This window comes from Rattus norvegicus, chromosome 16, assembly GCF_036323735.1.
Source record: "Rattus norvegicus strain BN/NHsdMcwi chromosome 16, GRCr8, whole genome shotgun sequence".
Classification (NCBI taxonomy): Eukaryota; Metazoa; Chordata; class Mammalia; order Rodentia; family Muridae; genus Rattus; species Rattus norvegicus.
This window is the reverse complement of record NC_086034.1, coordinates 1,336,606-1,349,539: the sequence shown is the minus strand read 5'-3', so window position 1 is coordinate 1,349,539 and position 12,934 is coordinate 1,336,606. Positions and strand designations below refer to the sequence as shown.

The window sequence follows — 12,934 nt, the reverse complement described above, 5'->3', positions numbered from 1 at the left end:
CCCACATTGGACTCTCTCTGTAGAGCCATCACTTCAGTGCCTATGCTGGTTGTATTATTATTATTATTATTATTATTATTATTATTATTATTATTATTAAAGAGCTGAGATTGTTGGTCATCTATGGCAGATGCAAGTTCCTCTTGAGGTACGTGAGATGAGGAATGTGTCCCTTGTCCTGCGGGCTGCCCTCTGGAAGCCTTGGTAATGTGCTTCAGAACACAAAGGACTCTCGTTCTCCTAAAGTCCCGCTTTCCCGATGGGTGGCCACGTGAGCTTTTGGTGTCACATCCAGGGCATGAAACGTTTTCCCTCTGCTCAGATCCTTTCCGTCTGTCGAGTTCCACACTCTTCCTTGTGTTTGCAAGCCTTGCTTCCAGGCATCTTGAACAACTTTATCTATCTCAGATAATAAATTCCCCCAGGGCAGTGACCAGCCCTGAAAAAACAAGTGGACATTGCACAATTAATTAAAGTTTTTAATGATGACTGTTGATGATGACCAAGGACCACTAAGTGCCCCCCCTGGGTCTGTTTCACACTGGAGAATAAATCCATTTTACTTTCACAGACGATGGCCCTGAGAAAGGGAACCTCTTGGCCTACAGTAGAGGGGATTCGAAGATGCTGTCCTACTTGAAACAAGACCACCATCTATCTTGGCTTCCTGTCAAGCTCAGGGCAATGCTTTTGCTAGAGTAAAGTGTGGAATCCTGCTCCAAGAGAAAAAAAAATAATAAAATGTGGTGCCTGCACTGGATGTCTAGTGCTCTGAATCCAGGCTCAGGAAGTGGAGAATGCAGGAGGGCACTGCTTAACTCCTGGTCCAGGAGCTCCTGGTCCCTATAGGGAGCTTGTTGCTGGGGGATATTTCCAGATCTGTGAAGAGCCTTTGCCAGGGCACAGGGCCCATGGCATACCAACCTCAGATTCCAGGCCTTCCACCCTGAGAGGCTCACTGTGCATCTGGATAGTATCTCACGGCAAACTCAGCCCTTGTCTCTGCCTGGGCCAGCAGACCTGCTTGAGTCTGAGTCAGAGCTTGTCACGCTGGATTGCTACTTAACCAAAGTGATGCAAAGGGAAAAAAGCGTTACACAACTGAGGTGACTGCAGTACTGTAGTGTGAGTACCCAAGGCGAGACGCATGCAGCAGCCAGGCAGGCAGACGCTCCAGAGAAACAGCCGATGGGACAGAAAGCAAAAGCAGACAGAGGAGGGGCAGTTAGAGCTCACCGTTCTGGAGGCTGAGATTCCACACGGCCTGCAGCAAGCCCAAGATGCCGCCCTCTGCCTCAGACTCTAAAGCTCTGCTTGTCCTCATCATCTCTACTTCAGGAACACATCCAAAAGAGCCCCAGTTGACCACCCAGACACCAGGCAACTCTTCTCAGCAAGTCCTGGCATCTCTTGCCTGGTTGTGTGCAGTGGCCACTGCCCCGAGTGTATCCTTCCCTTGTTGGCTTTTAGTCATCATTCAGATGGTGTCACTTCACTCAGGACACTCAGGGATCCCTCCTACCCACTCACAATAAGAGCTACTGTCTTGGCAGGGCCCCGTGAAGCTCTGCGCTGGTCTCATTCTCCCTGCGTCCTCTACCCTCCACTGGACTCCGGGTCCACTGGGTCCCTTGGTTCTCCCATGTCCCCTGGACACTTGAAGCACAGTTCGACCTTGCAACTTTTGGCTTCCTGATTTCTGGACCATCTTCCTCCTCATGTCTCCAAACTGGGCCTCCTCCCTTTGTACAGGCCTTGATTTGTCAATTCTCAGAGAGGCCATTTCCAGTGGCTCCATTAGAGCAATTCTTGACTTGATTTTTCTCTTTTAGTTTGAGACAGTGATTCCTTATGTAACCCAGATGGGCCTTGAATTTTTTTTTTTTTTTTTTTTTTTTTTTTTTTTGAGACGGAGTCTCTGTGTAGCCCTGGGTTCTGGCTTCCTGGAACTCACTCTGTACTAGTCTGGCCTTGAAGGAAGAGAGCTGCCAGCCTTTGCTACTGCATCCTGAGTCCTGGGATTAACCACGTGTGCAGTCACTCCTGGTTTGGCCTTAAATCTGTGATCTTCTTGCCTCAGACTTCCAAGATCAAGGACCAAGTCAGGGCCATCATGTCCGAGTGGATTCTTCTTTATCTTTCTGTTTCCCTCTCTGTCTCCTTGTCCTCCTTCTGTTTCTCCTCCTCCTCTTCTTCCTTCTCTTCCTACTCCCCCCTCCTTTTCTTCTTTTGAAGGCACAGTTTGAGGTCCCACAGGCTTACCTCAAGCTTACTATGTTGCTGGGGAGACCTTGAACTCCTTACCCTTCTGTCTTCATCAAGTGTTCAGATCGCAGCAGGCCTGCAACACGATGCCTGGTTTCTGGAGATTGAGTCTAGAGCCTTATGGAGGCTAAGCTGTAGGCTCAGTCCCCACACCTGGACTTTTCTATCCCACCTTCTTGCTTTGCTATTCTTTTTCTTTCTTTCTTTTTTTAAACCAAAACCATCTTTATTTTTTTTAGTCTTTAAAAAACAAGACAAAACAAAACTCTTCTCTTCCCAAAATAACCATGATTAGCTTAGAAAAATGGATGTATATCTTCAGAGTGTTTCCCTTTAACGGAAACTTCATTTTATAGAATCTAAACATTAAAGGTTTGAAAAAAAACAAAGCCAGAATCCAGCATAAGTCAAGGAAATCCACTCAAACTTCAGGCCCTTCTCCAGGAACCAGCATTGTTATATTATTTCCATTTAGTAGAATTTGATCTAATTTTGTAATTCTTCTTCCTTCTGGTGTAATTTCAAACTCTGTGACATCTTCCAACACCATATTGACAAAGTCATCAAATCCTAGAGGTGTACCCACGATGTCTTTATCACTCTTCATCACAATGTGAATTCTTGATCCTATACACTTGGCTACAAGCTCTAGTGGCAGGAGTTGAGACCGGTTCGTGGTCGCGTTAACCGCCATGGCCACGCCGGAAGTGGCCTCTTTTAGTGTTTCTTAATCCAATCTCTCTTCTTAAGCCGTTGACACTTTCAAACATGTCAACCATGGATACCAATCATATCCATCCTAACCCGTCCCCCTCCCTGCTTCATGGCTCTTCTTTCTGTTTTTAAATGACACACCAAGTTCATTTCTCCTTTTTGCTTTCTTTTTTAATAGCACACAGAGGTCAGTCAGGGCTGCCTATTGGAACGCTGACTAATCTTGTTGGCTCCATCTCGGCTGGTAGCCATAGCCACAGTCAGTTCATGTGTGCAATGGCCGGATCATGTCTGGAAGACAGCACTTTACGGCTCTTACAGCCCCGCCCCTTTCCAGCTGCTTCCTGGGCCTTGGGGGTGGGATTGATAGAGAGGTCCCACTTAGCGCTGAGAGCACTGATAGTCACTGCTCATAGTACTTTGGCCACTTGTGGGTCTCTGCATTCGCTGCCGAGCATGGACAAGAGAGGCTTTTTCTTTTTTTTTTTTGGTTCTTTTTTTCGGAGCTGGGGACCGAACCCAGGGCCTTGCGCTTCCTAGGCAAGCGCTCTACCACTGAGCTAAATCCCCAACCCCAAGAGAGGCTTTTTTTGGTTTGAGGTTGAGTGTAACTTTAATTTTTTTCAAAATCCTACTTTTTTTTTTAGTTTAATATATTTTAATAGCAAACTTACAGGAACAACACAGAGACAGACAACGTTAAAAACATGTATTTGCATGTAGGACAACTCTGTTAGAAAAGTGGATGGAATCTACTGTATGATAAAATGCTACAAACACCATTTAGTTGCCGACAATAAGAAATTTTCTTATTCTTTTAAAAAACAATTCCAAATGCTGGCAACTTGTCCAGAAGATTCTAGCAGGTTTATTTATAATTGTTATAAAGTTGAGCTGTTGAAATGTGTTCACTGAAACATTTTGCTTACATTAATGCTTTACATCTTGTATTTACATTAAAAATTCACACACAAATGAACGTGGAGAAACTGCCAATACCTGATTCTGTCCCCTTTGTTTCCATTCCCAAACATAGACTTAGGTACCTTTGACCCCATGGAAAAAATATCTAACATTCAGAACTAATAACAGAAAGAGGAAAAAAATTTTTTTGAGAATGAGATGCTTCCCCTCATAGTGGACTCTTAAGCATGTTCTCCATGTATGCAGTATGCTAGCTGGATATCCTTTGGCGTAATTGTTACACGTTTGGCATGGATAGCACACAGGTTGGTATCTTCAAAAAGACAGGCCTCACTTTCCTCCTGCAAAGCACCAATAGCTTCGCTCCGTAAGCGCAGGTCTGTTTTGAAGTCCTGAGCCATTTCTCCCGCCAGACGCTGAAAGGGGAGCTTGCGAATCAGAAGTTCAGTGGACTTCTGATAGCGTTTGATTCACAGAGTGCTACAGTACCAGGCCTGTAACGATGAGGTTTCTTCACTCCTCCAGTAGAAGGCGCACCCTTGCGAGTGGCTTCTGTAGCCAGTTGTTTCCTGGGTGCTTTACCACCAGTGGATTTATGAGCCATGGTGTGGGCACCTCCTTACTTACACCCCCCCCCCCCTTCTTCTTCGGCTGGAGCTCAGCAAAGCGCGGTGAAGGCTGCGAACACAATTTCAAATCCTACTTTTAACCGCCCTTTTAGCCCAACACTCACCAGAGGTTTGGGAAGGAAAGGATACAGGGGAAGTGAACCTGTTTAGAAAGGATTCTTTGGAGCAATCTGTGTTGTCAGGAAATTGGCAGTCTAGTTCACAGAAGTCAGCACCAGCAGCTCAATCCAGTTGCAAACACTTTATGGATATATCAGCAGTCCTTTCGGTAGAGTTAGCAGCAGCTGTGGCATGTCCTAGCAGGAAGAGCTAGGCTTCAGCCTCAGCACAAGTAGCAGGAAGGACCAAAGCCAACAGGAACTCCAGGAAAAGTTCTCAGCTCTGCCTCTCTCAGTGAAGCGAAGATCATCGAAGACTCGAGATTCACAAGCATTGCTCAGCCAGCTCTAAAAGAAAGCCAAGCTCAGCCCCTGTCACTGTCTGTCCGGTCCTTTCTATACCCGCCAAACATCACGTGTCCTCCACAGGCCTTGCCTCAGCACGTGAGTCTGTCTCAGCTGACGTCACTCTGCCAATCAGCCCAAGTCCTTGGAAGCAGCGAGAAACCACAGCACGCCACCAGAAGTTTTTTGGTGCGTTTCTCTCTATGGGGTCCCGGCAAATGGAGCTCAGCCATGCACTGTAAGGTGGACTAATATATGCATGTCATAGCAAAGAATCCATCATGTGTCCTTTCACATGCTTCCTTTAGTGGAACATCCTTTCACTTATGTCCACTTTAGGAAAACACTCCTTCATGTGTTTGCCCCAGCAAAACACCATCCAACACAACTGACTTTCCAAAGAACTGTTAAATTTCCACTTCAGTAGAGGCTGGCACTCTATCTTCTGTCTGTCTGTCTGTCTATCTATCTATCTATCATCTATCTTTTATCTATCCATTCATATCTATTTATCTACATACTTATCTATCTATCTATCTATCTATCTATCTATCTATCTGTATCTATCAATCATTTATTAGTCTATCCATTTATATCTTTTTATCTACCTACCTATCCATCCTTATCTATCTATCTATCTATTTAACTATCTATATCTATCTGTCTACCTATCTATTCATCCATCTATCTATCCATGAATGTTTAACACATAACAAGATAACAGTTGTAGGTATTGCCTTGGACCAATGACTGTCTTAGTCATAAGCATGTGACCACGTTTATGGTACCAGGCCTGAAGTCCTTCCTGTGCCTCAGGTCTCAACTCCAATTAAAACCAATTGCCATTATTGCATCAGAGAGTGCGGCTTTCCTGACAGGTTTGTAATGGAACATGCAGGGTAATATCACTGATGGCTTTTCTACCCCAGTGACGTGCACAGCACATTTTAAGACTATGCAGTTTAGCCAGCTGGAAGGAAGTTCTCTGTCAGTTCCAGCTTGATGGCTTTGTCTTGCAACCAGAGTGTATTGTGTGCCCAGCAATGGGGCCTTACCACTGTTCACACTTTCTACTGTGCTGTTTAATCACACTTCCTTACTTATGGTCTAAGTCTCTCCTATAAAGTGGAAGCTTACCAAAGTTACAAACTTTCCTATTTTACATTGATGATCTTATTTCCAGCACATGATGTAAGGGTCCATGACTCGCCGAAGAATGGTACCTCAGACTCAAATAGTATGTAAATGCAGTGTTTTATTCTGCAGAAGTCCAGCACGCTGGGGTCTCCCATTACCAAGATAGAGAGACAACCAAGTGAGCTTGCAGGTCTGATTTAAAGTGCATTAGAGAATTCCAGGGTAGGTGACCTCTATGTTAATCTGTTGGACCCATCTCTATAGACATTCCATTACTAGGGTGTGGTGACTGGGAACTTGCTGGAAAGGTCTGGAAACTGTCGCTGAGGAAGAAGCTGAGGAAGTCTGGAAACTGCTGCCGACCCATTGTCCTTGCCTCAGGCCGGGTGGCAGGGTAGTTTCTGAGGTGTGTACTTGCCTGGACTTGCCCAGTTCTTGGAAACAGAGATTTAGGCCTAGTCTTCTTAACGGCCAATTTGAAGCCTGTCTTGGAATCAGTCTGACCTTCTCAATGGAACGCATGTGCTCTGCCACACAAAGTGGAGAACCTGTGAATTTGGGTAAATGAATAACTCCTCTCCCTTCCAGACCAGACCAAGCTCACACAGCAGCCAGTGTCCTGACAGACCACGCTGATCACACCTCTTCCTCCCTGAACGCCTTTCAGCCTCCACCTCTTCCCCGCTCTTCAAGACCATCCACCACCCAGGTCTGGCCATCTCTTCAGGTCATGTCTGTCCTCTCCACCATGAAACTTTATGAGGACAAAAGTACATGTATATGTGCATGTGTGCACACACACAAAGAAACCCACACACATACGTCTGAACACATGCAATAAAGACCAACACAGTCAAACTCTCTTCTCAAGATTCTGGTCAGCACAAGCCACCCTCCGAAGCTCAGGGGATCCTTCATTACCACAGTTGAGCTGAGCTGTAACCCTTATAGAGGCTGCTCCTCCACCATCTTCACCCCAAGATTCAGAGATGCGGATGCTTCTGTTGGAATGGGAGGAAGAGCAGAGCCCTTCCCCCTTAGTCTTTCATTTGGCTTTCAATGTGTTTTCCCAGGGGCATCTCAAAATGGATGATCTCCCTCAATGCTGACTGGAGAACTAGAGTTGCAGGAAGTTAAATGCATGTGTGGGGGAGGGGGAGGTTGGGAGGAGGGGTTGGGAAGAGTCTATGGTCATACATAATGGGACAGCGGACAACTTGAGAGGAGGTGGGCTCACTGGCTGAGCTTGGCCCTATGGCACTGCGTGCTTAGCAGCAGACACTACGTCTAAGTAGTTTGTTGTTGCTGTTTTTGTTGTTGTTGTTGTTGTAAGGGGGACATTGAAGCAGGGTCTCACTCTTAGCCCAAGCCTGAAACTCACTATGTAGAAAGGCTGTCCTCCTTCTTTCCACCCTCTCCCTGGTGTTTCCTGAGCCTTAGGAAAAGGATAAATGGAGAGGAGACCCACTCAGTGCTGAGCAACCAGTAGTCATTGTTCTTAGTGCTTTGCCCATTTCTGGGTCTCTGCATTAACTGCCAATCACTGAGGTCCCTTTGCCTCAGCCTCTGTGATTTCAGTAAGAAACCCTGCCTTAATCAGAAGGTATCGAGTGACTGAGACATGGGTGCACATGCAGGCATACTCACATGCACGCACACCGTCATAGAATTGCACATACACACTCACACATGCAAGAGGGAGGCAGAAAACGTTGGGCTGGCTAGTTTTATGTCAGCTTGACAGAAGTCATCTGAAAGGAAGGAACCTCGACCGAGAAAACGTCTCTATAAGATCTGACTGAAAAGCATTTCTTAATTAGTGATTGGTGTAGGAGGGCCCAGGGTTCTATAGGAAATCAGGTTGAACAAGCCTTGAGGAGCATCAGCAGGCAGCACCCCTCCATGGCCTCTGATCAGCTTCTGCCTCCAGGTTTCAGGCCTGCTTGAGTTCCAGCCCTGACTTCTTTCAGTGACAGACTTCTCTGTGAAAATGTAAGTCAAATAAACCCTCTCCTCCCCAGCTTGCTTTAGACTGTGGTCTTTCGTCACAGCATAGTGACCTGACTAGGCCAACAGGCATTTATGATAAGCCCCATCCCTTCAAAGTGATATCGGTCCACTCAGGAGGCAGAGCCCCTGTGACCCTAATCATCGTTCTTCTTTTGAGATGCGGGCAATGGAACCCAGAGTCTCACACACGCTCGGCAAACATTCTCCTTTAGAGCTACAACCCCAGCATCTGACTGCCTTGTGAGAGCTCCACCTCTCGATACCAATCCTGCAGGGATTACATGTCCAGGACATGAACCTTGGGGCACATTCAAATGTTTCGAGGACACAGATGGTCAGCACATGCTGGCAGTTCGCATTCCCTGCCGGGGCTTCTTGCAATTCCTCAATCCCCGTGTCTCTCTGAGCTGTCCCATGACATGACCGATAGTCTGCATATCTGAGCCTGTAAACCACAAGGACATACTGAGTTTATTACTTCATCCCTTAAGTAAACAGAAGGCTTGCTGTGGTGCAGAGAGGAGCGAGCAGAGGAGATTATAGCTGCCAAGCAGCTCACAGTCCAGTGGTGGGCTGGGTGGGAAGCGAGAGGAGGATGGGCTTTACACCTGTCACGCCATGCAAACATCCATGGAAGAGTCAAGAACAGAGGGGAGCTGTCTAGTAGGTAGGGTGGGGGTACGATCACAAGACGTCAGTTTCCAGCTGCTCTTGCAGTGGGGAGATACTGCAGAAAGACTCCCGCTGTTCTAGAGGCCTGGGGGGAATCCAGTTTCCTCACTCACCTGGAGGATGGGGTCCACGTGTGTTAGAGCTGGGAGACGCTTCAGGTAGAATGTAGACACGGAGGGTCAGGAACGAAGTACTGGCAAGCCCCTGAATGCCATGCCAGTATTAGGACTCCACGACTATAGCTAGCACAGAAAGACTGAATGGGTATGTATAGAAGATATAGGAAGCCCGGGGAGGCGGCCATCAGGTGGCCATCAACTTCCCCTTGACTCTTTGATGCTGACAAGGATTTTCTCAAAGTAAAAGAGAGAGTTCTGCTCACTCGGTTTCAGGGCCGGCATCTTCATCCCATCTCTCAGACAAATGTCACAGAAGCCATAGCACAGGAGAACTGCAGACTGTTCCCCACTGCTGAGACGCACGGGAGGCCATGTTCTTGTTTGGACCACTGACCCTGAGTGATCACAAAAGGTCTGGTGAGCTGATCTTGAAGAGAGATACTGCAGGAAGACTCCCTTAGGAGCCTGTTATAGAGGCATGGGGCAAGCCAGTAGTCACACTCATCTGGAGGATGGGCTCCACATGTAGACCTGGGAGGCATCTCTCTCTCTCTCTCTCTCTCTCTCTCTCTCTCTCTCTCTCTCTCTCTCTCTCCTCTCCCCCTCTCTCTCTCCCTCCCTCCCCCTCTCTTGCTCTCGCTCTCTCCCTCTCTCTCCCTCTTCTCTCTCTCTCTCTCTCTCTCTCTCTTGCTCTCGCTCACTCTCACTTGCTCTCTCTCGCTCTCTCCTGCTCGTTCTTGCTCTCTCTGGAGTAGCCAGCATCCACTGGAGACCTGGGGTCCCTCTTGCTGCCAGATGGTTGAAGGAATTCATACCACCTGCCTTTCCTTTCCCTCTTTTCACTTCTCAGAAATGGGTGTGAAATCCGAAGGTGGGAGCAGAGTGGCTGCTGCCCTCCACTACTGTTTGGTGTCTTGCTCCTAGGCCTGGCTCTAAGACTTCCAGGTTCCTGAAACTTAGAGAGTCCGTTGTGTTGACTGGGCTCCATGTGCAGGTGTCCAGGCCATCAGCATACAGGTTGTCCTTCTCTTGCTCACCCTCAGTGTACTGCAGCCCTGAGACGGAGCAGAGACCTGCTGAAGCCTGCCAGTAGTAGCAAGCCCTTGGGCCACTTGTGCCCTTCTGAGTGATCCTGGGATTCGAGCAACAGTAGGAGTCCCCACCCCTACCCCCAACAGGACACTGTTCAGGTGGGACACTCAGCTTATTGAAGTCTCATAGCTAGGGAGAGTTTGGTCTCTAAGTGGGGGGGGGGGGGGGAGAAGAAGAGGGAGAGGGAGGGAAAGGGGGAGAGGGAGAGGGAAAGGGAGAGGGAGGGAGGCCAAAAGGGAGCACAATCACCAACCTTGGGGCTCAGTATCCCAGGCGGCAGGTTGTGAGAAGCGTTGGTGGTTGTTTTCTCCCTCCCTCCCTCCCTCCCTCTCCCTCTCCCTCTCCCTCTCCCTCTCCCTCTCCCTCTCCCTCTCCCTCTCCCTCTCCATCTCCCTCCCCTTCCCCCCCAGGGATGGGTGTGTAATACAAAGCCTCACACATGCTAGGCAAACAATCTTCAGTTGAGCTACATCTCTGGTCTCTTGCTGCTCTCTTAAAGGCTGGTCAGGAGTCTGTGTGAAGGCTCTAGAGTGGTCAGGCTGCTCTATGGCTTTACCATCTGTTCCCTGCAGAGGGGTATCTGGGGTCAGTGGAGGTAAAATCTAGCTAATGTCTAGTAAGCTATGTGCCCCGATGACAAGGGTGTGTGTCCCCGGATAAGAAGTTGCCTTCAGTGTAAACATGCACGGAAGGGGAACAGGAAGCTGGGGTGCAAAGGAATTTTCACTTTGTGGATTAATGCCAGCTTCTTGTGAATGGGAACCTGGAGCATTGCATGAAGAGCAGAAGTAAGATCTGGGGAAGCTCCTTCTGCCCTAGAGAGAGCTATCCTGGTGGGGGATGGGGCAGGAACCGGAGCAGGGAGAGCATTTGTCATTTTGCCCTCTCTGCTGTAAACTGACACCTTCTGTGTCAACACACGGTCTGAAAACACCCAAGTGTCTGGCCCTGGCCCAGGGGGAGAAGAACCTCAGCCTTGTCCGATAAGGGCACTTCCTTGTATTCCTGATGCTATAGGGGAACGGAGAGATCCTCAGATTCCTGGATTTCTTAGAGTGATAAATCACCAGGCATTGTTTTGCAGAGATAAGCAGCCTAGCTTGTAAGCTCCGCCACACATTCCTTTGCCTTACAGGCCCCTCCCCAGGCTCAACTCCCTCTTCTTCCTCCAGGTCTTCCTATTTATGCCTCTGAGTTCTTGGTCCAAAGTCCTTCTAATGCTTCTCAGACCCACTTCCTGGGTGACTTCAGGATAGAGATGTCCCCTCTACCTCCTTCCTCATTTTTCCTAGACAGCATGAATATTATTGTTATTGAAGTGCCCGGTGCCACTCTTCTCTACCACATGGTGCAGACACTTTTTTAGCCCCACCAGTCCCTGGAGAAGTGGGTGGGGATGGGTAGACTAGAAATCCTTAGTTTAAACTGAGGATAGGAACCTGCCCAAGCTTCTCTGAATCCCGATTTCTTCTATCTCTGGTCCCATTTTGTAGACCGTAGAGTAGACTCCTCAGGAAGGAGTGTGAGAAGGAGGCAGAGACTGGAGCCTTACACCAACACTCTCTCCTACTCCAGTTCCAAGCTGGGACAAAGCTGCCAGTGTAGGACCTGTAGGGAATCGGTATGGTTAGGAGCAGTTACTGTGTGACTCCTGCAAGTCCCTTGCCTTGCCTGGGCCACAACACTGCCTCTCGTTAAGGTGTGTGTGTCTGGGCAGGGAGGCACAGGGGGTCCGGCCCAGCCTATTGGCTGAGTACCAGCCCTCTGGTGCCCTCCTTTCACTTCTACCCATCCCAAAGCTCATGTTATCTCAGGAAATTGGTAGTTTTTGCCTCCAGAAGCCATCTGGAGACTGACCTCAGGCCAGCTAGCTGCTATCCAAACAAACTGCCCATAGGTTGCTCACATTTACTGATCATTTACTCAGGACAGAGCCCACATGTTGAGCAACATGTGCTGAGAACAGACGTACACACCCACAGAGGCCACCCAGGTTTCGAAGAAGCCTAATCTTACTATCCTTCCATCTGCCTACCTCGAAACCCACCAAATATTTCCCTACCAACTCCTAGTCATGAACCAGGCTCTGGATAGAAAATGCAAGGAGAGGGAGGGGAGAAAGAAGCAGAGGTCATCACTTAAAACAAGTACCCTCTGGCATCAAAATCATTCTGGAGGCCAGGAAGAGACCAGTGTCTCTCTTTAAGTAGGTGTCAGACTCTTAGTCTCAAGGCAAGAATGGTAGTTACGTGTATGAACTCTAAAAGCAATCTGGCCCTGCAATTCATACTAGGGGGAAATATCATTATTCGTGATACCAAGAGGTGACTTCATCCAGAAAATTGGGGAGATAAAGAAAGCCAAGAGTTGCTGGGCATCTCAGGCTCTCCTCTGGGCTTTCCAACCACCCACTCTGCAGTCGGAAGATATTACCGATGTAGTGGTAATTAGTAAAACCAATTTGTGCTCCTGATGGGTTACATGCGCACACCCGCCCAAGAGCTATCTGGATTTGCAAATGGAACACACACACACACACACACACACACACACACACACACACACACCAGTTAATTTTAAATATGCCTTCACTAGCTCAAAGGCAGAGCAGTTCTAATCCTCCCCTCGGCTAGCACGCATTTCCCTCCAGTTCTCCTGACTCAAGACTTTTTAAATCTGTGTTGGCTGCCCTGTGACCTTCTGGGCAGCCCCTCCCATAGGGCTGATTTCCCTTCCCACCTGCGTCTTTGATGAATTTTCTTCTGCAGCTCTAACTCTGATCTATCTCCCTCTGACACATGGCAATCTCTCTTCTTCCTCCCTTCCAGCTCCTAGCCCTCACCAATCTAAAAGTTCCCACCTCTCTCTCTCTCTCCACCCAGCCTTTGGCTCTTTATTGACTGATCAAAAACTACTTGGGGACAAGGAC

The 12,934-nt window shown here is 48.1% G+C and overlaps 1 protein-coding gene and 1 long non-coding RNA gene across 2 annotated transcripts; both read right to left on the bottom strand.

Annotated features, from left to right (window-relative positions):
- Positions 1 to 2,455: 2,455 nt before the first annotated feature.
- On the bottom strand, positions 2,456 to 2,992 carry Lsm5l1 (LSM5 homolog, U6 small nuclear RNA and mRNA degradation associated like 1). Its single transcript, XM_039094931.2, has one exon. The coding sequence runs from the start codon at positions 2,957 to 2,959 to the stop codon at positions 2,687 to 2,689; it is 273 nt and encodes a 90-aa protein (XP_038950859.1). The 5' UTR covers positions 2,960 to 2,992; the 3' UTR covers positions 2,456 to 2,686.
- A 3,104-nt stretch (positions 2,993 to 6,096) lies between these two features.
- Positions 6,097 to 9,472, bottom strand: LOC102553299 (uncharacterized). Its single transcript, XR_360307.5, has 3 exons — positions 9,177 to 9,472; positions 8,908 to 9,036; positions 6,097 to 8,567 (listed from the first exon to the last, which is right to left on the bottom strand). It is a non-coding gene; the product is annotated as an uncharacterized LOC102553299 (long non-coding RNA).
- Between the last annotated feature and the right edge of the window lie 3,462 nt (positions 9,473 to 12,934).

What these genes read in the sequence shown, in the direction of transcription:
- Lsm5l1 (XM_039094931.2), bottom strand. Translation starts at nt 2,959, where the DNA reads ATGGCGGTTAACGCGACCACGAACCGGTCTCAACTCCTGCCACTAGAG.